The sequence below is a fragment of the Cricetulus griseus genome, chromosome X, assembly GCF_003668045.3.
Source record: "Cricetulus griseus strain 17A/GY chromosome X, alternate assembly CriGri-PICRH-1.0, whole genome shotgun sequence".
Lineage (NCBI taxonomy): Eukaryota > Metazoa > Chordata > Mammalia > Rodentia > Cricetidae > Cricetulus > Cricetulus griseus.
In genome coordinates this window covers 33417797-33445036 of record NC_048604.1, presented here as the reverse complement: position 1 = coordinate 33445036, position 27240 = coordinate 33417797, and the positions used below count along the sequence as shown (strand labels likewise).

The 27240-nt window shown below is 40.4% G+C and overlaps 1 protein-coding gene across 1 annotated transcript in view; it reads left to right on the top strand.

Moving 5' to 3' along the window:
• The window catches only part of Pls3 (plastin 3), a 93876-nt gene that overhangs the window by 57473 nt on the left and 9163 nt on the right, over positions 1–27240 (top strand). The window contains 8 exon segments of the mRNA NM_001246802.1: positions 7820–7983; positions 17516–17645; positions 18097–18229; positions 21095–21176; positions 21928–22093; positions 23228–23370; positions 24789–24884; positions 26432–26627. Of these exon segments, the coding sequence (NP_001233731.1) occupies positions 7820–7983; positions 17516–17645; positions 18097–18229; positions 21095–21176; positions 21928–22093; positions 23228–23370; positions 24789–24884; positions 26432–26627 (1110 nt within the window).

The window sequence follows — 27240 nt, the reverse complement described above, 5'->3', positions numbered from 1 at the left end:
AAACGACATACATTCTAATATCAGAAAAAGTAAAGGATAAATTTCCTAAGGATTTCTGAAGTTTTATAAGAATTTAAAAACCATTGGTTCAAGTGACATGCAAGGGTCCTGTAGATTCTTTTCTTCTCTCTTTAGGGTCCAGGTTAGTGTCTGTGTGACAGAGTAGCTTAAAGAGAGTTGTTATGTTGTTTTGGGAAAGTTTCTTGCTGTTTTCCCCAAGCTGGCTTTGAACTCCTGACACCTCCTTGTCACCATCCGGTGAGTAGCTAGGACTACAGGCTTCCACAAGGACTCCCAGATACCTGATACTTTTTGACAAAGGCAAGGCAGGCTTCTGCATTGGAAAAGAAACCCTAACCCTAACTGTGTTAGCCATCTGTGCTCTCTGCATTTAGGTCCTGTTTGATGCTTGTGGTCACTTAGCAAACCAAATTACAGATCTGACTTTGCTGGGTGGGGACAGGATTACAACAAAGGAAGAGAGAGTAAATGTTATTTGAAAGATATTTCTGTCCAGGTTTGGTTTCCTGATGAACTGGCATTCTGTCTTTTTGGTGCTATTTCTGGATTTTTTGGTCATTGCTGCTTAGTTTTGTTTTGAAAACACTCATCTAGGATTAGAGCATTTTTTCCTCTGGTTAATGTCTGAGAATTAGTTTCTACAGGCAGAATTCTTCCCATTGCTTGTTATATGCAAGGCACTGTGGTATGTGATATGCTTAGAAAGATAAGGAGATTAATGTCAAAGTAAATTTGTCAAGAAATGTGAAACCTAATAAGGAGGATTGTCATAAAATGACAAATTTTTTCTTCCTACAACCCCCCTTTAAAGTTTTCCTTTCCTTTACTAAAATTATCTGTTATTACTACCCGACTTTGAAATGAGGTTTCTGAGTGTGGTTATTTTACGTTAGTTATATTTGGAGGTGGTTACTTCCTGGCATCTTTTAATCACATCACTGAACTGTCTTCTAATTAATGCTCAAGAGATGTTATTGCAGATAGAGTCTATGTAAACAGCAGTTCTCTGTGCTATCCAAGTCTCCATTTCCACCTAATAAAAAAAAAAAGCCATAGACTTTCAGGGAGCAGCTTCATGGAGCTATGAATCCATTATAGTTTTTGAGTATTTGGCTTTAAGCCGTCAGTCTTCTGCTTCTATTATACCAAAAGAACATTTATGGAGTACCTGGTGTTGTTTGCCAAGTCTAAAACTGCTATCAAGAATGAAAGGTTAAGGAGATTTAGCTCGGTGGTACAGCGCTTGCCGAGTGAGTGCAAGGCCCTGGGTTTGCTCCTCAGCTTCGGGAGCGGGCAACAAAATAATAACAATGAAAGGTGAAATTGTGTACAAGGTTCTGCTCTTTCACAAGTCAAGATATTTTCCTGTCAAACACTGAAGTGGCCAGAGTTTGCTTAGTTCAAGGATGTAAGTTATTTCCTTCTCTAAAAGTGACAGGAAAATGAGCTGGGGTGACTCCCAAGCACCCCACAGCCATGCCCTCCTCCCCTGGCCCATGTGCACTGGCCTTCCCCTAAGTACCTCTCTCCTTTCTTCAATGCCTATACTTAAATCTGCTGGAAATCTCTGGCCAACAAGATGGCTCAGAAGGTAAAAGCATTTGCTGTCAAGCCTAATCACCAAGACCCTCATTGAGGAAGGACAGAACTGGCTCCTGAAATTCGTCCTCAGACCTTCATACATGTAAGAGGGTGCACACACACACACACACACACACACACACAGAGAGAGAGAGAGAGAGAGAGAGAGAGAGAGAGAGAGAGAGAGAGAGAGAGAGAGAGACCGACACAGACACGGGCACACACTCACAGAGACACATACACAGACACACACAGAGAGACACACAAACTCACACACACACTCACTCACACACACACACACACACAGAGACAAAAAAGAGACACACACAGAGACAGAAAATGTAATTTAAAAATGAAAAAATAAGGGAGAATGTTTGAGGAAGTCACCTGACATTGACCTCTGAACTCCACATGTATATTTCCAGTACATATATGTATACACATACAAAAATAAAAGATAATGTCAAAGACTATGTTTTTAAAAGTATGTTAAAATCTCTTCTTAAGAAGCTCCAGCCAGGCAGTGGTGGCACTCGCCTTTAATCCCAGCACTAGGGAGGTAGAGACAGTCAAATCTCTGTGAGTTTGAGACCAGCCTGGTCTACACAGCTAGTTCCAGGACAACCAGGGTTACACAGAGAATCCCTGCCTTAAAAAATGAGAGAAGGGGGGAGGGAGGGAGGGAGAGTGGGAGAGAGGAAGGGAAGGAATAAAAACATTAACAAATTTAAAAAAAATAGAAACTCCAACTTTAGGTGAGAGGTAATGCATGCCTTTAACCCCAGCACTGTGGAGGCAGAGGCCCATATATTTCATTGACTTTGAGTACAGCCTGGTTTACAGGACAGCCATCATTACATAGAGAAACCCTGTCCCCAAAATACTTTAAGAAAAGAAATATGAAAGAAATTCTAACTTTGCTTCACAACATATAAATAAGTGAGTGAGAAAATGGATAAGTAAGTAGGCATGGTAGCATACTACAATAATCCCTGCACTCAGGGTTGGAAGACTCATGAATTCAATGTCAGTTTGGGCTATGTCCTGAGACCTTGTCTCAAAAAGAAAAAAAAAAGACCATAAGGGCTGGGGGTATAGCTCAGTGACAGAGTGCTTGCCTGGTATGTGTGAGGTGCTGGGTTCCATCACCAGCACTGAAAAAATAATTCATGAAAAAAGAGAATAAGACCAGCATTTGAATATAAATTTTTGGGGGTTTTTTCGAGACAGGGCTTCTCTATGTAGCTTTGGAGCCTATCCTGGCACTCACTCTAGAGACCAGGCTGGCCTCGAATTCACAGAGATCCTCCTGTGTGCTGGGATTAAAGGCGTGCGCCACCAACTCCCGGCCTGAATATAAAACTTTAAATGAAAGAGTTAAGAAAAAGAGAGACACTTGTCAGAAAGTAAGACACACCTAAGAACATGGGTGTGTGCTTCTCAAGGAAGAGTCACCACGGTAACAATATTGTATTTAGATCATGAGGAATAGTAGTTAGTATAGAGTAGCACCTATATCTATATATTTAATAAGCATTATTTTTCTACCTCTGGCTTTCAAAAATATGTTCTAAGGTGGCATTATGAATTTCAATGTATTCTGGTCTGGAATATGACTGAGACAAAAGCAATCTGAGAGATTGCATAAAACACAGAAAAACACTAAAACTTGGAGAGATTATATGCAAATCAGTGACTAAATTCTGATTAAATCCTATGTTATATTATTATATTATGCTATTCCTGTAGTGTGTCCCTTCAACTATGCAATGTACTTTTCACTATGTCTGATGTAGTCCATAGTACTGAGCTCCATCTTTACTTTATAAAGGAAGTAGAAGAACCAGACTGATACATGCTCAGGAGCAGACACATCTAAGTCCACAGTTCATGTCCAAGAGCTGCTCACATTCTTCCACAGTTCCATGCAAATTGTTTTGTTCTCTTTAGCAACTGTGCATGTTCCTGAGTTCATTTCTATATATAAGTAGTTAACATGTACAGAGTTCAATGCTTGACTCTTAAATTCAACACAAAGAACATGAAAATTGACCATAAAAATTGTTTAACTTTGAAGGAGATATAAATGACTGCATGAATGTCAAGTAGCCCTAAAATACAGATATTATAGCTGGTAGATTTTTTTTTTAATTTTTGAGATAGGAATTTATATAGCTCAGGTGGGGATCAAACTCCCTATGTAGCCGAAGATGACCTTGAATGTTTGATACTCTGGTCTTCACTTCCTGAGTGCTGGTATTACAGGCATGTATTGCCATGCACAGTTTTGCAGAACTGCAAGGACTGGACCCAGGACATCATGCAACTTAGGCAAATACTCTACAAATTAATCTACATCCCCAGCCCTTCAATAGATTTTTTAAGTGTCTTGGGCCTCATTGTGAAGGCCTGTGATCTCAGCTCTTTGGAAGGTTGCATGCAGCAAGAGGATGGCAAGCTCAAAGACAACCTGGGCTACAGTGTAAGTTCAAAGCTGGCCTGGGTACTTTAATGAGATCCTGTGTCAGAATAAAAAGGTGACTGGGGATATGTTAGTAACTTATCTAGTCCAAAAATTCACTCCTCATTATAATATACACACACTAAAATTAATAAAATTAAATTAGGGCTGGAGAAATGGCTCAGAGGTTAAGCGCACTGACTGTTCTTCCAGAGGTCCTGAGTTCAATTCCCAGCAACCACATGGTGGCTCACAACCATCTGTAATGAGATCTGGTGCCCTCTTCTGGTGTGCAGGCAAACGTGCAGGCAGAATGTTGTATACATAATAAATAAATGTTTTTTTAAAATTAATACAATTAAACAAGGGCCAGTAAAAAGGCTTACCAGGTAAAGGCACTTGCTGCCAAGGCAACAACCTGAATTTAATTCTCAGAATCCACATGGTGCAAGGAGGGATACTACTCCCCTAAGTTATCCTGACCTCTGCCATGGTACACACGCCCGTGTATACATAAACACAGAGAAAATAGCCTTTCAAATGTAAAAATGAGTAAAAAGTAGCAATCTGCTTTTAAGAGAATTTGATAGTAGAACTTGGGGTCAAGTTGTAGAGCTCATACTTGGTATGCATAAAGCCCTGATTCAGTTTTTACCAATACAAAAATCAATAGGAATATAAATACACATGGCAGTACAACTAAACACAGAATTTCATGAGCTTTTGGACAAAGTGTACCACTTTTGATAGTGGTGAAGCACTTGCTTAGCAAGTAGCCCTGGTTTAGGCCCCTGTTACCAACAAAAAATACTCATCAACCTTCAATTGACTGGTGAAGCCCTCTTAGATAAGATAGTTAAAATTTTTTTGCATGGTGTGGAGCATCACTGTAAGTACAAAGGCTAGACAAAACTATCATGGGGAGACCCTGTCTCAAATACAAAGCTCCAAACAAAAGTGGACACAAAATAGTTAATATTTTAGTGGTGGCCCAGAATGAACTGCTATGAGTCACACTTTGTTGACACTGTGGGAAAAAAATCCAAAATATGTACTGCAACCTAGAAGAATGTGTATAAGTCACTGAATGAACTTCTCTCCTTCCCCTGTGCTCGCTTTGCTGGTGGCATGCTAGATCTCCAATGTTCCCAGAGTGCACCGCATGTACATCTGCATCATGCCCTGTGGTGGCTCTTTTCCCTGCTCTTTCTCCAATTGTCTGCCTTTGCCTCACACAAGTCTGTATTCAAATGGAACCTCAGCACAAAGGCTGTCTAAACATCAGCCTCCACAATGTCATTATAACCCAGAGTTCCTCAACTTCAGCACTGTTTACATTTTGAGCTGCAGCATTCTAGTGTTGCCTGGTGGAGCAAGGGTGTCCCATGTGCCATAGGAGATTTCATGGCATCCTTGGACTCTACCCACTGGATGCCAGGGACATCATCTACCCATCCCGATGTGGCAATCAGGAATGAGCTGTGTGTTGAGATGCTCGACTGTAACCCCGGCTCATACAAGGCTGAGACACAAGTCACTGCAAGTTCTAGACGAGCCAGGGCACCACTGTAAGACCCTGTCTCACAAACAATGCAAAATAGTCCAGACATTTCTGAGTTTCTCAGCTGCAGACCGGAGAATAACTGCTGGTCTAATCCTCTTCTCCACTTCAAATTTTCCTCTCTAAGTTATATTTGCATTGTTATATTGCAAAGTGTCTTACAGTCACAATTGTGGCTCTTATGTGTGCATTCTGGTTAGAATGTGGATCCAAAAGTGCAAGACATTCTGTGTCATCTTTGGTTCCAGGAACAATACTTGACAGGGTTTTTGTTATTCTTGTTGTTTCTGAGACAGGGTTATAGCCTTGGCTGTCCTGGAACTCGCTCTGTAGACCAGGCTGGCCTTGAACTCATAGAGATTTGCCTGCCTCTGCCTCCAGATGCTAGGATTAAAGGCTTGTGCCACCACCTCACCCTACCATGGCAGAACTTTTAAGGAAATTCCCTAGTAATAAAACATTTCCATTAATAGCAGAGTAGAGTGGTCATCTTGGGCCATTTGCTTATTTACAGATTAATTCTTCCTTTAGATTTCAGTTTATCTTCTTGCTATTTCTGGTAAAAGTGAAAATTTATTCACACATATGCACACATATGCCTGCTTTTGCAAAAAAAAAGCCAGCTTATAGTCATTTGTTAGTAATTTTGCCCCAATATTTCATAGTTTTGAATAATCATTATTCATTTATCAGCATTTTATATATTCTAGTAAAACAAAAATAGCCCCAAAGTAAAAATGATTTTTATAAAACCATTTTAAACATCTGCTTTATTCAGGACTTCCTTTATTCTTGTGAATTCCCTGTTATCTTAGATTAACATTTGCTTACAGTAACTGAAAAAAAATGGCCCTGAAAACAATTGCTTCATATTAGATGTGCTTTGAGATAGAATTAGTGCTATGCTTTAAAAACCTCTTTTTTCTTTCTTTTTGGTTTTCGAGACAGGGTTTCTCTGTAGCTTTGGAAGCTGTCCTGGAACTAGCTCTTATGGACCAGGCTGGTCTCGAACTCACAGAGATCTGCCTGCCTCTGCCTCCCGAGTGCTGGCGTTAAAGATGTGTGCCACTGCTGCAGCCAGCACCACCCAGTGACTAAGTTTTGTTGGTACATAAAGTATTATTTTAAAGACTCTTCCTGGTTCTATAATTTAATAATAACCTTATTAATCAGAAACTATACTTTCTTATAATCAGGGGTGCTATGTTTGTATAATTTATTTATTCTTCTAAATTTCATTTTACATTCCAACCACAGTTCTCCCTCCCACCCACTCCACCCCACCCTACCCCCCCCCGTTGCCTCCCCCGAGCCCAGCCCCAGTCCTCTCCTCCCTGAAAATAAGGGCTCCCATAAGGAGTCAACAAAATTTGACACAGTAAGTTGGGACAGGGACAGGACCCTCCCCTCTGCATTAAGGCTGAGCATGACATCCCACCATAGGGAATGGACTCCAACAAGCTAGCTCATGTACCAGGTTTGCATCGTGGTCCTACTGCCAGGGACCCCTCTGATAGTCCAAGCTTCACAACTGTCTCCCACATATAGGGCCTAGTTTAGTCCCCTGGAGTCTACTGCTATCAGTCTAGAGTTCATGAGTTTCCACAAGCTTGGTTCAGCTGTCTCTATAAATTTCTCCATCATGATCTTGACCTCTCTTGCTCATATATTCCCTCCTCCTTCTCTTCGCCTGGATTACCAGAGCTAGGCCTGGTGCTTGGTTGTTGTGCATCTCTGTGTCTGGTTCCATTGAGTAGTCATCAATCTGATTACAGGGGAAGGCCAAGCACCCTCTCCAATATTGTTAGGAGTCTTAGCTGGGATCCTTTTTGTGGATTCTTGGGAGTACCCTTGCACCAGGTTTCGCCTTAAGCCAATAGTGGCTCCCTCTATTAAGATATCTCTTTCCTTGCTCTTCCAGTGCACAGGGATGCTATTTTTAAGTAAAGCTTTGTACACATTGCTTAAAATACAAGATAAGTGATAAACAAAACATTGTCCTTTTAGTCAAAATACACACTTCCCTTCCAAACATCTTTACATTCCAAATGATAAAAAAAATTGTAATTAAGCAAGCTTCTGAAGTGATAGTATTCTTTTTTATATAACAGTCTTACAAATTTATTTCTAATCATTTTTCTTGTTTTATCTTTTTGTTTGATTCTTTGGCTGATTTTTCTTTCCTTTCCACAAAGATCTCAACAGCAATGGATACATTTGTGACTATGAACTTCATGAGCTTTTCAAGGAAGCCAATATGCCACTGCCGGGATATAAAGTGAGAGAAATTATTCAAAAGCTCATGCTGGATGGTGACAGAAACAAAGATGGGAAGATAAGTTTCAATGAATTTGTTTATGTAAGTATGGGAAAAATCTGTGATTATTGGAAGTCATTGTTGCTCCATTGTCTAGTGGGAATCTTAAAATGTAAACACTATTGTATTGAATAGTCAACTATATCATGTTGATACTCCAGTACCGAGTAATAGTGCTGTCATTCTGCTCACTAAATGTAATTCTTACAGACACCAGAATGCTTAACAAAGTATCAAGAAAAGGTACACTGACAGACACAAAGCTATAGCACAACGCTCACAGTGGGCAGAAACAGTCTCCTTTAGAGGCATCATTAAGGGCATCTTTCAAGGTACTTAATGCCGTCTTTGAAACATTCTTTCTCTCCCCCATAGAGCACAGAGTACTTCACAAGTTTAATGATATCATACAACTCAGTCTTAGAAGCTTTGTAAAATGAACTTTCTGTTTAGAAGATGTTTTCTAAGCTCTGTACTAGTAGTATTTAACTGTACCATTTTCTCCAGGGTGATCATCTTGATAATTAAAAGCTAGAAGCATATGCTTCAGTCTGTTGGAAGAGGCATTTACAATTTTTGTTTTCTTGTCTAGTGTCATCAATTATTCCGCAAGGTTCTTGGATGATTGCATAACTTCTCCTCTGTAAGCATTTAGCTCCGTGCCTGCAGCATGTGTGACAGGCATGTGGTTCTTTATCAAGATCTAACTATTGTAGCTGCCAGCAATTAGTCTAGCTTTTATTGACTTACAGATTTTCAGTCTAGATTTGTTAACAAATTCTTGCAAGATGACTTTTTTAAGAGCTGTTGCTTCTTCTTCTCCCTTAAGAGGGAGCTGGAGAGACAGCTCAGCAGAGAGCATTGGCTGCTAGTCCAGAAGTGCCAAGTTCAATTCCCAGCAACCACATGGCGGCTTGCAAATATCTATAAAGAGATCTGGTGCCCTCTTCTACTGTGCAAGCATACATGAAGGCAGAATGCTGTATACATAATAAACAAATAAATCTTAAAAAAAAAAGAACACCCTTAAGGAGATGGATAAATGGCTCAACAGTTACGAGCACTGGGTGTTTTTCCAGAGGACCTGGGTCTAACTCCCAGCACCAACATGGCTGCTCACACTGTTTGTAATTCCAGTTCCATAGCATCCAACGCCCCCTTCTGGCTTCTTCAGGCACTGCACATAAGTGGGGCACAGACATACATGTATTATAAACATAAAAATTAGTTTAAAAAAGAACACCCCAAGAGCAGACATGGTGGTGTTTACCTTTAATCACAGCAGAGACACGTAGACCTCTCTGAGTTCAAGACCAGCTTGGTCTACATAGCAAATTTGGGGCCACATGTGACTTTGAATTGAGACCCTGCCTCAAAAAAAGAAACATACATGTTTTTATTTTTGTTAGGGTTAGAGTTAGGGTTTGTTTTGTCTTTGTTTTTGAGTCAGACTAACTTTAAAGTAATGCCCATCCCGCCTTAGCCTACAGTGAGCAAAGGGAGAAAGGCATGTAGTACCATGCCTGGCCTACCCTAGTACTATGTCTTCATTTACATGGTTGTTTAGTTGTGTTTTGTGGAGCGGTCAAAATAGGGTTTCTCTGTAGCTCTGGAGCCTGTCCTGGAACTCGCTCTGTAGACAGACTCCCAGAGATCTGCCTGCCTCTGCCTCCCGAGTGCTGAGATTAAAGGCGTGTGCCACCACCGCCCAGCCATTTACTTGGTTTTCAAGACTGCCTTTGGCTATGTAGCCCAAACTGGCCTCCAATTTGTGATCCCTCCCACCTTAGCATCCCAGTGCTGGGATTACAGTAGCATAGCATCCTGACTGAGTGTTACTATTTTAAGCCTGGGTTTGACTAGATCTTATTAGGCATTCTTTTCAATATACTCCAAACTAATTATTAGTGCTTAATATTTGTCATCAAGATCCAATCCTCCTGTCCTTCTCTATATTTTATCTTGGCACCAAGATAGCTGCAATTAGAACATATGCTCTCATGAGTTACCATGACTCACTATGACAAGTGAATTTCAGATATGTTCCCTCTGATTAGAACTAACTCAAAGAACATACCATACGGTCAGAAACAAATAAACCACTTAATCAACAGTCAGTGGTGGGGGAGGGGAGTTCGCTACTCTGTAAACTACAGGCTCATGTCATTATCATTAAAAGTTCTTGCCATTTCCTTTTGTAAACCTGATTTCCTCCCCTCATTTCTGTCTCCAGTTCTGGCCAAAGTCTTGCTTTGAATTCTGTGTTCAATAGTAAGTTACAAATGATTTTCAATAGTAAGTTACAAATGATTTGTGATTTGAGCACTTGCATGTCTCCTTGTGTAACTTGCATGGGTCCCTGTGAATTTAAAACAGGCCAGAGCAGTAATGAACTATGGCCAGTTGCTTATGATACAACTTACAGCTGAGGATCTTTGTATCTACTAGAAAGAAGCAGCCTGAGCTATTAGGATTTGTAGTCCATCTGATAATTTTGAGGACAAAATTATAAATGTGTCTACAAAGAAAATGATCTTGAGAATACTTTCAATTTTGTATATTCTAAAACGCTGTGCTTTCCACACATCTTTTAGTGGCTTTTAAGCAATAAGGTGAAGTTTTCTTAATATGTTCTTTAAAAGTAGAAGCATAATACTTTAGGCAACATTATGGATTTTCTAGAACAAAATATCAAAGAGAGCATTTTAGGTCAAAGTAGTTTTAGAAGTATTTACACTGTTTTGTTTGAAACAGGGTTGGTCTCTGTAGCCCTGGCTGTCCTGGAACTGACTATGTTGACCAGGTTGACCTCAAACTCCCAGAGGTCTGCCTCCTTGTCCTCAAGTACTAGAGTTAAGAGTGTGACCTCTCTGCCCTCCTTTAACTTCAAACAAGAATTGATGGTTCCTGAAAAGACAATAAGTTGCCGGGCATTGTTGGCACACGCCTTTAATCCCAGCACTCAGGAGGCAGAGGCAGGACGATCTCTGTGAGTTTGAGGCCAGCCTGGTCTACTGAGTGAGTTCCAGGATAGGCTCCAAAGCTACACAGAGAAACCCTGTCTCGAAAAACCAAAAAAAAAAAAAAAAAAAAGACAATAAGTTGACCAGCATTGTCCAGAGGACAGTAACCTTTTCCAATTAGTCCCTGCTAAGCAAGACACATGAACTGGGGCCTAGATAAATGGCTCAGCAACACTGCCTGCTCTTCTAGAGGTTCTAGGTTTGATTCCCAGCACCTACATGGCAACTCACAAAAATCTGTGACTCTAGTTCCAGGGGATCTGTTGCCCTCTTTGGGTCTCCAAGGATATCAAGCAGAAGTATGTGGTACACAGACATACATACAGCAAAACACCCCTACACATAAAATAGCAACAGTTTAAAATTTCACCTATGATAGTAAAGGAGAAAGTATCTGATACCTAAAGTATCAGAATGGTGCTGCCATGACTGCTAGAAGAAAAGGGGACACTGAAAGGACTGTCTTCTTTCATGTTCTTTGTCATTGATTTAACACCTTGCAAATTGTCAAAGAAAATTGGATTATGACTTCACTACCCAAGACTCAGAGACTGCAATTGTCGTCACCTATTAGCTTATGGAAAGAGAAAGAAATGGATTCTCACATGTTAGGTTTGAGGGTTTTATGTGAATTGGAGTCTAAAGGAGTATTCAGTATAAACTACGTGCAAACAAAATCAGTTTTTATTTCTTTTCAAGACTCTATCTATATAGGACCAAGGAGGTGCTGAATATTGTATACAAATTTCAAAGGCAGAACTATAATTAATTATTTGTTTTCATTTTAAGAATTATGAACTCCCATTAATGGTTTTGTTTGGTTGGTTTTTAGATTTTCAAGAAAGGGTTTCTCTGTCTTAACAGCCGTGGCTGTCCTGGAATTCACTCTGTAGACCAGGCTAACCTTGAACTCAGAGATCTGCCTGCCTCTGCTCTCCTCCCCAGTGTTGGGATTAAAGGCATGTGCCCCATGCTGTGCTATTAGATTTTTTAATGTTGATATTTTTCCTATATTTACTTTTCTTGTGCTATGGATTAAATCCTGGACCTTACACATGTTATGTAAATTCTGTACCATTGAGCTATATACCCAGAACTCTAGGTTTTTATACTTGCAAACTAACACAATTGTTGTTGTCAGTTGTGAAAGGCTGATGGGGCAATATATTTTTAAAAAGATAATTGTATTAATTTCTTGTTTTCACAATGAGAAACTTGATTTTATATAATGGTATTAAGTCTTTAATATCTTACTAATAAAATTACCCACAGGATTACTCATTTAAAAACTAGCAAAGTACTTAGAATGCTCCATAACTGGTAGTGGTTAAAATAATTATTTCTATGTTTATTAATTGATTCCTTTGAGACAGGGTCTCACCAAGTTACCCATCCTTGGCAAACCTCAAGGGCTCAATAATTCTCTTGTAGTCAACCTTTCTGACAAATGTAGGGCTCCAGGCCCCGTAGTTCTCTGATTTCCTCCATTTAAAATCGAAGTAGTAGTGTTCTTTTCCAACTTTAGGCCTGCAATAATTTCCATAAGACAGAAAAATACCAATATTCTATATTGGAAACAAGCAGCCAATATTTTCTACAATTCTCTCCAAAATCTTTCCTTCTTAAATCACATAACTCTGTGTTGTTTTGGGTTGGCTGCTATGCCTATGCAAGGCTCACTTTGGGGTCAAAGAAACTCGAGTGGTTGCTGAAGGTTTTGAAAGAAAGCTGCTGGTCAGCCAGTGGTGATGCACGCATTTAATTCCAGCAATTGGGAGGCAGAGGCAGGTGGATCTCTGTGAGTTCAAGAAACCCTGTCTCAGAAAAAAAGGAAGGAAAAGAAAGCCCCTGAAGCTTAGGAAAGAAAGAGCCAGCCACAGATGTCACCAAAGAAACTGAAAAGGATGTACAGGATGAGAATGGCCTTTGCCTTCTGAGCACAGTACCCAAGGAACTTGTCTGTGCCTGATAAAGCAAGTCCTTCCTCTCAGAGGGAAAAGATCATAATATTGTGAGCTCATTAGGATTACAATTTAGGCTTAAAAAGATTTGTTGAGAAGACTAATACAGTCTTGTGCTAGCTCTGATTTCTGCAGGTCCTATAAAATCAAAGCCTTTATTTAACCGTCTTTATCATCCAATCCAGCTATGTCTTTGCTGAAGTAGAAAGGAAAATGCAGGTTTTTCAGGTAGCAAACCAATCTGACATATAAACTTTCAATTCTCTTATTTGTTTTTTAGATTTTAATCTAAGAGACAGACTAAAATGTTATGGAATGAAATTTGAGGTTGGCTGAAAAAAATCTCTTTAGAAATATTTGGAAGGTAGGATTAGGAATATAGCTCTGTGGTAAACATGGACTTAGTTCTCAGCACCACAAAAAAAGACACTTAACAAATGTAACTAGACTTTGCACATTGTTCCCCAGCACCGTTTCCCTGACACATGAAAGAATATAGGCTATTTTACCCCGAAGATATTTTCATTTGAATTATTCCACTTTTCCATAATGTATATAAATTTGAATGTATCATTCAGTTAGAGTCACGATCATTTCAACAACTTAATTTTTTTAGAAGGCTACAGTGCTTGAAGCAAATGTAGTTACAACAAGCCAATCAGCTTTTCCTGTCTTGCTCTGCAGCTCTAACATGCTTTCGTCTTGCAGTGATGTGTGCTATGCCTGGTGTGAGGAAATGCACATCTGTCCACATTTTTTTTAACTAAATAGAGCAGGGTTCACAATGAGCAAGACTAACTTTACACTGAACAGGCACTTTGTTTTCTCTCTTCACTCTGTTTTGTTTTATTTGAGCCAGGGTCTCACTCTGTAAACCAGGCTAGCCTTGAACTCCTGGAAATCCTCCTGCCCTAATCTCCTGAGTACAGGGATTACAAATGTGAGCCACCATGCCCAACTATTTTTGTTTTTGGTTTTTTTAAGATTTTATTTATTATGTATACAACATCCTGCTTCCATGTATATCTGCACACCAGAAGAGGGCACCAGATCTCATAACAGATGGTTATGAGCCACCATGTGGTTTCTGGGAATTGAACTCAGGACCTCTGGAAGATCAGCCAGTGCTCTTGACCTCTGAGCTATCTCTCCAGCCCCTTGTTTTGGTTTTTGAGACAGGAGCTCATGCTCTCCTGGAGTTCTCTCTGTTTCCAGGCATGTCCAGAACTCACAAAACTCAAGTGTCTGTCACTATTTTTATTAGTTTATGGGTTTTTTTATTTTTCATGTGTAGGTGTATTTTATCTGCAGCTACGTATGTGCATTATGTGCATGCTTGGTGCCTGCAGAGGTTTTTGGTTTTTTGTTTTTCTTTCTTTTTGAAAAAAAAAAAGGAGTCTTATCCTCTAGAACTGGAGTTACAGATGATTGTGAGCCACCGTGTGGGTACAGGGAATTGAACCCAGATCCCCTGAAAAGGCAGCCAGTGCTCTTAACAGCTGAGTCATCTCTCCAACACCAGAAAATATGTATTTTTATTTTGTTGTGGTGTGTGTGTGTGTGTGTGTGTGTGTGTGTGTGTGTGTGTGTGTGTGAGCCTGTGCACATGTGGATACAGGCACCCACAGAGTCCAGAAGAAGGTATCAGACCCTCTGGAGATGCAGTTCCAGGCTCTTGTGAACCACCTGATGTGGTTCTGGAAAAGGAACTTGAGTCCTCTGGAAGAATACCAAATGCTCTTAACCATAGAACCATCATCTCTCCATCGCACAACAGATGTATTCTCAAAAGCAAAGGTTCAGCATCCCACTAACCTGGAAATTAGGTTTTACTACATACTCAGGGACCCATTCTGTTATAATCTCACTTACATGGCATGAATAATAAAATCCCAGCAACAGATATTGGGACTCAATCTGAAGATCAGAGAAGCAAAGTAGCCAAGCCACCAGAGAGCTCTTACCTCTACCAAGATTAGGGAGATCCTGTCCTCAATATGGCTGGAGACTAGTTGCCAGAATCCGAGACCCCTCTCTTGCCTTATATATTTATCTAGTGCTGGGGTTAAAGGCATGCACCACCACTGCCTGTCCTCTATGGCTGTAGCTAGCTTTGCATTCTGATATCCAGGCAAGCTTTATTAGATCATAAACTATATATCACCACACACATTTGTCCATCTTAAAATCTCCTGGGAAATTGTAGATATAGCATAAAATTTCAACTTTTGAGGAAACATCATCAAAAATAGAGAAAGTAGTTGGGCATAGAGGCACACACCTTTATTACCAGCACTCAGGAGGCAGAGGCAGGCAGATCTCTGAGTTCAAGGCCAGCCTGGTCTACAGAGTACATTCCAGCAAAGCCAGGGCTATACAGAAAATCCCTATTTTGAAAAACCATCCCCCCCAAAAAATAGAGGAAGCTTGATTTGCAAAGATGATTGCATAGTATTTCCCTAAATAAAATGTGTTTATAGAGCCAAAGAAATTTGAGATTTGAGAACGGTGATGGGATAATATGACTGTGATCATTACAAAAAGTTCCTTTCTTGCTGGGTTTGGTGGCACTTGCCTTTAATCTTAGCACTTGGGAGGCAGAGGCATTAATCAAACAAACAACCAAAAGTCCCTTTCTTTAAGTAGACTAATTACAAAGGGGCACCTTTCAGGAAGATTAATTCCGAAAATGTCTTGTCTGAAGCCTGGCTAGTATTGCATGCGTCAGATTGTTCCAGTCTGAACTTCTGCATATTGGGAACCTCAGCTAGAGGTGACCTCCCCCGGGGAAGAGAATGACAGTCAGTTACACTAAAAGCCTTTGACATGTGTTCTATTTTCTTCTGCCATTTTGTGTTATAGTGTTCCACTTAAAGGGAGATTCTAAAGGCACTTAGAGAAATTTCTGAGTCTGAGAGACGGCTCAGTGGGTAAAGTAAAGGCCTTAGCAAGCCTGCTGACCTGGATTTGATCTCTCAGAATGCCAGTAAAGGTGGAAGAGGAGAACTGATTCCTCAGAGCCATCCTGTGACTTCCAAGTGTGTATCCCTCCCGTTTAGAAAGTTGCCAGACTTGTCACTAGTTGATAGTGACTAATTTCGGCATGTACATTGGTAAACGGAAGAAAAATTTGGGGTGAGGCAAATTCCAGAGTTTCCGAAGTATAGAGACAGATTTTTAGAATGCTCATTCATTCACATTATTAAACTGGGATATGAAGCTTACATTCTTCTAACCTGATTTATGTACTTAGAACTTAAAAGTTCCCTTGTTATCCAGGTTCTGTGATGAAAAGAGCTGAATTCAAATGCCCAAATAGTCTTTTATATCTTCTTCTTCTTCTTCTTCTTCTTCTTCTTCTTCTTCTTCTTCTTCTTCTTCTTCTTCTTCTTCTTCTTCTTCTTCTTCTTCTTCTCCTTCTTCTTCTCCTCCTCCTCCTCCTTCTCCTCCTCCTCTACCTCCTCCTTCTATAACCCTGGGATTATGTGTACAAACCAAGTTCTCTGCTACTGACCCATCATCACAGCTCTAATTTCACTTTTGTTTGTTTGTTTATTTTGGTTTGGCTTTTTTGAGACAGGGTTTCTCTGTGTAGCGCTGGCTGTCCTGGAACTCAGTCTGTAGACCAGGCTGGCCTCAAATTCACAGAGATCTGTCTGCCTCTGCCTCCCAAGTCCTGGAATTAAAGGTGTGCATGACCACTGCCAGGCTAAGTTCACATTTTGCGTTATTTTTATTTTTAGACATGGTCTCATTGTGTTGTCCAAGGTGCCCATGAACTTGCAATCCTTCTGCTTCACACCAGTTCTTTTTTAGTTAGTGTCTACACCCTTATTCTCAATCTCCTCCTTGATATAGTCTTTCTATGTAGCCATGCTAGCCTGGAAGTCCCTATGCCCATGCAGCTGGCCCCAAACCTGTACAAGTCCTCTTATCTGTGCCTCCCAAGTACTAGGATTACAAATGTGTGCCACCATGCCCTACCTTTGTTGTCGCCATTCTTTCTTATTTTCTTAGAATAGTTTGAGTCACCACAGTAGAGCAGTGGGCTGTGCACTATTGCCTGGTTAGTTCTTGATTGTCATCTATGCCACCAATGTAACAATTTTTTTCTTTATTATTGTGTTGCTTTTGAATGAGTGGACTACTGAGCTACCACACTAAACCACAAAATAGTTTTTTTTTTTTTTTGGTTGAGTCAGAAATCTTTATCTGTGTGCTAAGAATTGTGGTTAAAGGATGGAATTTAGGGTTAAAGGATCGGCTTCTCTCTAAGAGAAGAACAAAGCCATGCTTCACAGTGGGAAATTAACAGATTTATTCGAGCCTTTGAAGCACACTTTTTTTTTTATCTTAAAGTGGATTCAATGCATGCAGCACAGAATGGGTTTGGCAAGTGTGTGCAAGTGATGCTTCATCTTTAGTATCCCTATTGTAGCATTGCAAAAACCCAAGCCAATTTCCCACTTAACACTCACCCCCTGTGGAGAACACTGTAGGTGATGGACAGGTTTTCTAAAAGGAGTTAAATGTGCTTATTCTTGTGCTTGCTTGAAAATTGTGAATGAATGAAACTGTTTTAATTGATAGATTTTCCAAGAGGTAAAGAGCAGTGATATTGCTAAAACCTTCCGCAAAGCCATCAACAGGAAAGAAGGCATTTGTGCTCTGGGAGGAACTTCAGAGTTGTCCAGTGAAGGAACACAGCATTCGTACTCAGGTAATAATGGCATGGGTGTGCTTAGGTTAATACAGCACACTGAGCAGGTACATAAAAGTTGTTCCTCTAATTAAATACACTAAATAATAGGCTTGGTGACATAATTGGTCTTGGGTCAGATATTTGCCAGAAAGTCCTGATAGACATTGATAGCTTAGAAGACACATGGCGAAATCTGTGTAATGATAGTCTTTATTACAGTGGAGTTAGGCAGTAATATAAATATTTTTTAATATTTTGTAACTCCCTAAGGATTGAATAACCTGTTCTTTTGTGCTTACTAATTTTGGCATTGATTCCTATGAGGCACTGTGTTGCTCCCAAGTGTCTGAAGAGCATGACCACATATTTGTGATGTAGGACTATACAACAATTGTAGCTTTGGGGGCCAATGATTAACAGAGTTAATGAACAATATGAGCTGATTTCTTGTTATTTAACATAATTTTAGAGGAAGAAAAATATGCTTTCGTTAACTGGATAAACAAAGCTTTGGAAAATGATCCCGATTGCAGACACGTTATACCCATGAACCCAAATACTGATGACCTCTTCAAAGCAGTTGGCGATGGAATTGTGCTCTGGTAAGATGTTAGTTTGTCTTGTATCCAGATTTCCAAAGATAACCTCCACCGAATGAATGCGTTTGGTTATGGATACCTGGCTGGTTGATGTCAGTAGAGAAAGAGAGAGGACAATTACCCAAATTTTGTCTTTTTCATTTAATATATGTCTAAAGCTGCCTGTAAAGGCAAAATCAGTCATGAAGTAGAGACCTCTTTATAAGTAAGGTAGAACCCTCAGCTTCCAATTTCTCATCACTTAGCAAGCAGAGCATTACAAATATGTCAACCTTAAAGTATGTCAGTATCTATTTATTCTGAAGTACCATGGCTTCCAAAGAGAAAAAAGAAGCTAGCCCTCATTCTTCACTGACCTAATTCTGAAAATGCTTTTGTCACTGTGGCTGCCCCAGAGCCAGCAGTATCTTGGCAGAAATGATGTAAGATTATCAACACTGTCCATTACTGCTCCTGGTCTCAGAGACAGCAGTGTAAAATATGTTCCATAGTGAGTTCTGAGTTTCAGTCTTCTGTTTTTCTTTTTCTCTTTTTCTTATTTTTCAAGACAGGGTTTCTTTGTGTATCCTTAGCTGTCTAGGAATGTACTCTGTAGATCAGGCTGGCCTCACAGAGATCTGCCTCCCGAATGCTGGGATTAGAAGTGTGCACCACCATGGCCTGGCCACATTCTGGATTTCTCTTTTTTTTGTATTTTTTATTTAAATTAAAAACAAGCTTGTTTTACATGTCAGTCCCAGTTCCCTCTCCCTCCCCTCCTCCCCTGCCCCTACTAACTTCCTATCCCATTCCCTTTCTGTTCTCCAGGATGGTGAGGACTTCCATGGAGGAGCTTCAAAGTCTGTTATAGTATTTGGAGGAGGACCTAGGTCCTTCCCCATGTGTCTAGGCTGAGAGAGTGTCCCTCTATGTGGAATGGGCTCCCAAAGTCCATTCCTATACTAGGGATAAATACTCACCCACTGCCACAGGCCCTATAGATTGCCCAGACCTACTCACTGACACCCACGTTCAGGGGGTCTGGATTAGTCCTATGCTGGTTTCCCAGCTATGAGTCTGGGATCCATAAGCAACCCCTTGTTCAGGTCAGCTGTTTCTGTGGGTTTCACTAGCCTGGTCTTGACCCCTTTGCTCATCACTCCTCCCTCTCTGGATTTCTATGCAAGCCTCAGCAACTGTGTGGTTGGAGTCTAGATAATCGAAAACTTTACATTTCAGTTTCCACTGTGATCTTCATAGTATCATACAATTTGTGCATCCCTGATTAAAAACCCCAAAATTGAGACTTTTGTTTTATTTTTATTTGTTTTTATTAGCATATGCTAATTATATAGAGTGATGGGTTTCATTGACCTCTGCATGTGCATGTATATAGATGCAGTGACATTTTATCCTATTCCTAAATATCGCCCTTTCCTATGCTGTCCCCCTCCCTTCTTCCCATCTCAGCCACTTCTGTTTCCTAGTCTTATTTTTCAGTGACCCAATGAACTTCATCAGGCTTGCTTACAGAAGCAAGGGTTAGAGCCTTGGAAAGTTTTCAAATTCTGATAATGACGCCACAGTGGAATACTCCATAGCTGGCCTGAGGTGACAAGTGATAGTCAAAGAATAGGTGCTCCCAAAATACTGCATAAAATTACCTTCTGGGCCAGGGGTCTACGTCAGTGGCACAGTGTATGTCTAGCATGTTCCTGGAGCATGGTGACACATGCCTATAATCCCAGCACTCAGGAGGTAGGGGCAGACAGATGTCTGTGAGTTTGCGGCCAGCCTGAAGTATTACATAGTGAGTTCCAGGACAGCAAGGGAGACATATGTAGGGGAAGCTGTAGCCACGCCTACTTAGGGGCTGGCTACAGGTGTGCCTGACCACGCTTGTGAGGGCGTGGTCAGAGTGACGTAGGGTGACTGCGTTTGCGCTTTCGGTTTCACTTTGCTGCTTGCTGTACAGACCGCTACCACGCCGGCTGGCTAGGTTGCTCTGTAAGTAAGGCTTTTCCCTATTAAATACCCTTATATTTCTACCTGACTCCGTATTGGTAATTTCCCACTATAGACACAGAGAGATCCTGTCTTAGAAAGAAAAAGAGAAAGACAGAAGAAAAAATAACAACAACAGAACAATATTAGCACTACAAAAAAAAAACAAAAGGCAAAACTCATATTTAAGTTGGGTGTGTCTGTGCATAAATACACATATATGTACATATGGGATGTGAATAAAATACGCATTCAGACTTGGGTACCCCAGGATGTCATTGCATATGGCTAATCTGCATTTTGAACACATATAGTTTCTTGTGGTCAATATGATGAAATTCATCTATTGAATTTTGTATTATTTTTTTATTTTATGTATGCCTCCATGGGTTTGTGTGTACCACAAGTGTGCAGGTACCTGTGGAGGCCAAAAGATGGTATAGGATCCCCTGAAACTAAAGTTACAGGCAGAGCTGTTCAGTGTGGGTCTGGGAACAAAACCTGGGACTTCTGCAAGAGTAGTAAGTGCTCTTAACCATCTCTTCAGCTCCAAATTTGTTGCATTTTTTTAAATGGCATGAAGGACATTTGATAATAAGCTTTAACATTAATGAAGATGTACAGACTGTTGTTTGAGACAGGATCTCCTGTGTCTCAAGCTAGCCTCCAGCTTGCTATGTAGTCCACAATGGCCTTGATGTCCTGATGCTTCTGCCTCCATGCTCCAGTACTGGGAATACAAGCTTCTCCATGTCCCACTTATGTGGTTCTGGGGTATTGAACCCGAGCCTCATGCATTGTAGCTAACCACTCTACAAAGTGAGCTACATCTCCAAACTATAGACTCTAAAAGTAGATCAACTTGTGTTTGTTTGTTTGTTTCAGCAAAATGATCAACCTTTCAGTTCCTGACACAATTGATGAGAGAGCAATCAACAAGAAGAAGCTTACACCCTTCATCATTCAGGTGTGCCATGCTCCCTGTGCCCTCTTCCATGACACTGTAGTTTGAAATAGAGGCCATAGCCTCTGCATTCTGTGTGTTATACTTTAATCCTCAGAGCAGCTCTGAGTGAGGAGTGATTGTGGATATTTTATACAACGAGCTGGGACTCAGAATGGCTTGGGGAGCTTGCTGGAAGTTCACAGAGGCACAGATCTTCGTTCAACTCAAGGCCCTCTGTTCTTTTTATTACGTATTGTGTTAAGATAGTGATGAAATAAACAAAATTACTTTAGCTCTTACTTAGCTGGTGTGCTTAAGGGATGGAGTGTTTGTGTTTTCCAGTGAGGAGTAGATTAGTACAGCAAAAATCCCCTCGGGCAGGAATGTCTTTTGAGATGTGCAGATTGGTCATTTCTAGAACCTGGATGTATGCCATGTGCTGAGGAACTTGCATTTAGGAAATTTTAGAAAAGTGACACTGTTCACATGGGTATATTTACTTTGGTTACGTGATGTTTTACTTTAAAATCAGCAGAATTCAAACCAACCAAATAAAAATGAAAAGTCCACTTCCTGTAGAATTCTACAAAAATAATAGGAATGAGGTTGAGATTTGTCACTTTGCTTTTTAATGCTGAATTCTGTTTTCTGTGACTGTGGGTGGATGAAATGAATACCTTGTATTGATTTCTTAGTATTATTTTCAGTGAAGGCAGAAGTGGACTGGGTGAGGAAGAAAGGTCAAGAAGTGTATCATTTGGCTGTGTTTCAGGAAAACTTGAACTTGGCACTGAACTCTGCTTCTGCCATTGGGTGTCATGTTGTGAACATTGGTGCCGAAGATTTGCGGGCTGGGAAACCCCATCTGGTTTTGGGACTGCTCTGGCAGATTATTAAGATTGGCTTGTTTGCTGATATTGAATTAAGCAGGAATGAAGGTAATGGAACACAGTTATTTTGAGAAATGCTTATTGATGATTCTTTTCTTTCTCTTGCATTTTACTGAAGTGAGCAAATGATAACTAGAATGAACATGGAGCTATTCAGGAAAACAATCCATACACCTCTGTTCTTTAGCTATTGTGAACATTTGCATGACAGTTCATATTTGATTTTACTGTAAAGACACGAAAACACAGATTGACACTGGGTGTGTACCTCAGTTTCTGTCCACCTTAGTTTTTTTCCTGTGTGTGTGTGTGTGTGTGTGTGTGTGTGTGTGTGTGTGTGTGTGCACATGCTCGCTTTATGTATGTGTTCATGGGATTTACAAGTGTGTATGCATATGTGAGTGGAGGCCAGAAATCAACGTAGTGTGTGTTCCTACTGCACTCTCCACCTTAGGTTTTGAGACAGGGTCTTTCACTGCACCTCCAGCTTATCAATTGGCTAGACTGGCTGGTCAGCAAGCCCCAGGAATCCTTCTGTCTCCACCTCCCCAAAACTGGGATTGCAGATGCCCACCACTGCACCCAGCTTTTACTCCAATGCCGCGGATCCGAGCTCTGGTCCTCATACTTGCACAGCAAGCAATTTACTGACAAGTTCCTCTCTCCAGTCCCAGGCTTACTTTTGAGACAAGGTCTATGACTTAATCTGGAGCCCACCAATTTGGCTAGAATGCTGGTCAGCAAGACCCAGAGGCTGCCCTGCTTCCATTTCTGCAGCCCTAAGAGTACAGACCTGTGGCTTTTTCATGTGGATGCTAGGGATTGAACTTGTGCTTTCACAGCAGGCTCTTTGCTGACTGAGCCATCTCCTCGGCACAGATGCTGAATATCTCGAAGTTAGAACTAGGCTGTAGTAGACCTTACAACTCTTTTACCATGGAACAAATTGTCAAAAGACTGAGCGGAACTAGATATGTTGCTACATGCCTGTAATGCCATTTGTTTGGGGCAGGGAGATCATGAGACTGAAGCTGGCATGGGTTTGTCTCAAAGTAAAATACCTACCTTACTTTTTAAGAGAGAGAGAGAGAGAGAGAGAGAGAGAGAGAGAGAGAGAGAGAGAGAGAGATTGTTGTAGTCACTATCACATCACATATTGACTGAGGGATTTATGTCTACAAGCACTGGCGGCTTTGCTTCGAGATGGGGAGACTTTGGAGGAGCTTATGAAATTGTCTCCAGAGGAGCTTCTGCTAAGATGGGCCAACTTTCATCTGGAAAACTCGGGCTGGCAAAAGATCAACAACTTCAGTGCTGACATCAAGGTAACTGTGCAAAGAACCAGAGCATTTGGGGAGTTATAATGACTTGGGTGATTTTATTCCAGCTTTACAGAGAAAAGAATTATAGGGTATCAGCTGGGCGTTGGTGGTGCACGCCTTTAATCCCAGCACTGGGGAGGCAGAGGCAGGCAGATCTCTGTGAGTTCCAGGCCAGCCTGGTCTACAGAGTGAGTTCCAGGACAGCCTCAAAAACAATACAGAGAAACCCTGTCTCAAAAAAACAAAACAAAACAAACAAACAATTATAGGATATCACCAAGCCTTACTGCCTCTTGTGTTTTGAGACAGGGTCTTGCTTATGTAGCCCAGGCTGCCCTGGACATCACTGCTGTACACAAGGCTGACCTCAAACTTACTGTGATTTTATTTCTACCTCTTGAGTGCTGGCTTACAGACACATGGCACCATAGCTAGATGATTCCTTTTTCTTATTTTTGTTGTTTGTTTTTGTACTTGTTAATTGAAGCAGTTTATTGTTTGAAGCAACCTGTATCCCAGGCTGGCCTCAAATCTGCTAAGTAGTTGAGTATGATATGAATTGCCTTACTCAATTTTGTAAGGTGTTTGTCAGGATTTAACCCAGAGTTTCATGAATGCCAGACTAGCACTCTAGTTATTAAGTCCAATTTGTCTTTTTTCAGATATGATTTCACTTTGTAGTCCAGATTGGCCTACAGCTCACTGTGTCAGCCAAGCTGGCCTAAAAATTTGCAATCTTCCTGCATCTGAATAAAGAATACATACAGGCAATGTGCCTTGTCAGTGAAAAATTTTTTTAATGAAGCCCACTTTGCATATTTTTGAAAAACAAAGAATTCTTGCATTTGTCCATCACATAAGGCCTTAACCTCAATCCCAAGAACAGTGGGAAAGGGGGGAAAATGAGGATGTTTTACTACATGTATTCCGATGCTAAAAGGTTAAATGTTATTTTACCAGCTATATATGTTTCTCATTTAGGACTCTCTGTCAGTCCCACTTTTAATTAACTATATAAATAACATAGTAGATGTTGACTCCATAAGTTGATATTTAACATGCTTTATAATGCTATAATGTGTTTATTTTCTCTTTCCCTATGCTTCCTGGATTTCTGTTCTTCTATTTCATGCTTGTTTTATCTGTCCAGCTTTTTGACTTCAGTAATTCAGTGAAGGTACAGAAACACTTATTAGCTTTATTGTGTTGATGGCATCAATGTATTGTGAACTCTTAACAGATTCAAGTTCAAGACAGAAGGACTTTTCTTGGTAAAGATCTCTCAAATAAGAAGACAGAGAAGGGTGCCATATATTTTTACAAAAATCTGACCCACTTAAATGTTCTTGTTAACACGGGATAGTAAGATACAGTTCTTCTCTATAAGTGTGATCACACTGATATTTTCAATTCTTTTGTAGGATTCCAAAGCCTATTTCCATCTGCTCAATCAGATTGCACCAAAAGGACAGAAGGAAGGTGAACCACGGATAGACATTAACATGTCAGGCTTCAATGTAAGTATAGGTATTCTTTCAAATTCTACAGGTTTGTGCTAGTGTTATCTGTTGCTTGTTTTCTTTGGTTCTCATGAGACAAGGTCTTGCTATGTAGCCCTAGCTGGCCTAGAACTTGTAGCTAGAGAAGACTGTCATCAGCCTCTTGGAGATGCACGGGCCTCTGCTTTCTGGGGGCTAGGATTAAAGGCGTGTACTGCCACACCCAAATAATTTTGAGTAATTCTATCAAAATTGCTTCATGTACTGGCATTGACATTTCTAAGATTTTTTTTCAAAGGATGTGGTCCATGTGACTCACAGAAGAGATGGTATCCTGATTGATTTAGATAATTTGTGACTTTCATAATTATGGTGGTACTGGATTTTATGAATGACATAAAATATTCAAAGTGAGTTTGGGGAAATATGTATTCTGGCTTATTCATCATGGGTAGGGGTAAAGAACTAGTCTATTGTCCCCACAGACCTCTCTTTCTACCTTCACGCTGTTGTCTTATTCTTCTCCAAACACCCCTCCTTTTTTTTATTTTTCGAGACACAATTTCTTTGTGTAACCTTGGCTGTGCTGAAACTTGTTCTGTAGACCAGGCTGACCTTGAAGTCAAGGAGATCCACCTGCTTTTCGCCTCTCAAGTGTTGGGATTAAAGGTGTGTGCCACCAAATACCACCCAGCCCAAACATCCCTTTTAACACCCAGACTGTGCTTGCTTGTTTTTTCAGGTATGTTTCTTGAAGTAGAAAATCAGGGCTGGGCGTTGGTGGTGCATGCCTTTAATCCCAGCATTTGGGAGGCAGAGGCAAGTGGAACTCTGCCCGGTCTACAAGAGCTAGTTCCAGGACAGCCTCCAAAGCCACAGAGAAACCTTGTCTCGAAAAACCAAAAAAAAAATTAGGGTCTGGAGAGATGGCTCAGCTGTTAAAAATGCTTGCAGAGACCATAGTCATGTTCCCACCAACCAGTTCAAGTAGCTCACAACAACCTGTAACTTCGGAGCCAGGGAACCCAAGTGCTCTCTTCTGCATGCTTAGGCATATGAGGGCTGGAAGAGATTGTTTTTTACAGATTTATTTTATTTATTATGTAAACAGTGTTCTGCCTGCAATGCATGCCATAAGAGGGCACCAAAACTCATTATATATGGTTGTGAGTGGTTGGTTGAAGAGATTCAAAAAGAAAGAAAACTTTCTTGAAAATAAAAGGGTTTTCTGAAACTATCCACATTTAAAGTTAAATATTCAAGGGAGTATGGCTGGAAGATGAATAACAGCTTTTTTTTTCCCCTCTGCATTTTGGCATGAGAGATAATCCCAGTGTAGTGCTTTACTCATTCTTTAGATGTGTGTTCTGGCGCCATCATGAGGAATGTAAAGGTACTACATATCCTGTGCCTCTGGCTTTTGCATTCAGAATGATTTTATAATAAGTACCATGTGTTAGCGGAAAGAAAGTACAATCGGTTACCCAGCCGATGATTATAGGGGCAATTTATATACTTAAATTTTTAAAATGGCCTTTAAAAGATGTCTTCTTTTACTTCAACAGGAAACAGATGATTTGAAGAGAGCCGAAAGTATGCTTCAACAAGCAGATAAATTAGGTTGCAGACAGTTCGTTACCCCTGCTGATGTCGTCAGTGGAAATCCCAAACTGAACTTAGCCTTTGTAGCTAACCTCTTTAATAAATATCCAGCACTCACTAAACCTGAAAACCAGGACATTGACTGGACTCTGCTAGAAGGTAACTTAAAAGTTTCTGTGATTCTAATGTGCAGTCTGTGACATAAAAACACAGAGGCCACAATGATATGATTCCAACCCAGTGAGTTGCTTTATCCATTTGGCTTTTGCAAGAATCTTCTAAATGTAGATGCAGTGCTGGGTGAGAACTGGAAACTGCTGGATGGTGATGGAAACAAAATTTGCAAATAAAATAGTTGAGTTGGGGAAGGTGGCTCAGTGCCAGAACTCTTGTCTAGCACAGCCAGGATTAAAAAAGAAAATAAAAATCCAGGTCCTATCATGAGACCAGTTAGTAAACAAATGTAAGCCAGGCTTTGTTTGTTTTTTATTAACCTATTTATTTATTTTGAGAAAAAGGTCTTATGTTTTGTTTGAGGATTTTTTTAACCTAGTCATCTATTTTGAGTCAAGCTTTTCATGCGTCTCAGGCTGGCCTCAAAATCACTATGTAGTAACGAATGACCCTCACTCTGAGTTTCTTGTGGTTGTGCTGTTAATGGTAAAGTCAAGTGCCTTCAGTGCTAAAGGCTCAGAAATCTTTCTTAAACTTATTTCATGCACTATGCAAGTGTTTTCTATAACCTGAATAAGCAGTACTTTATAAAACATAT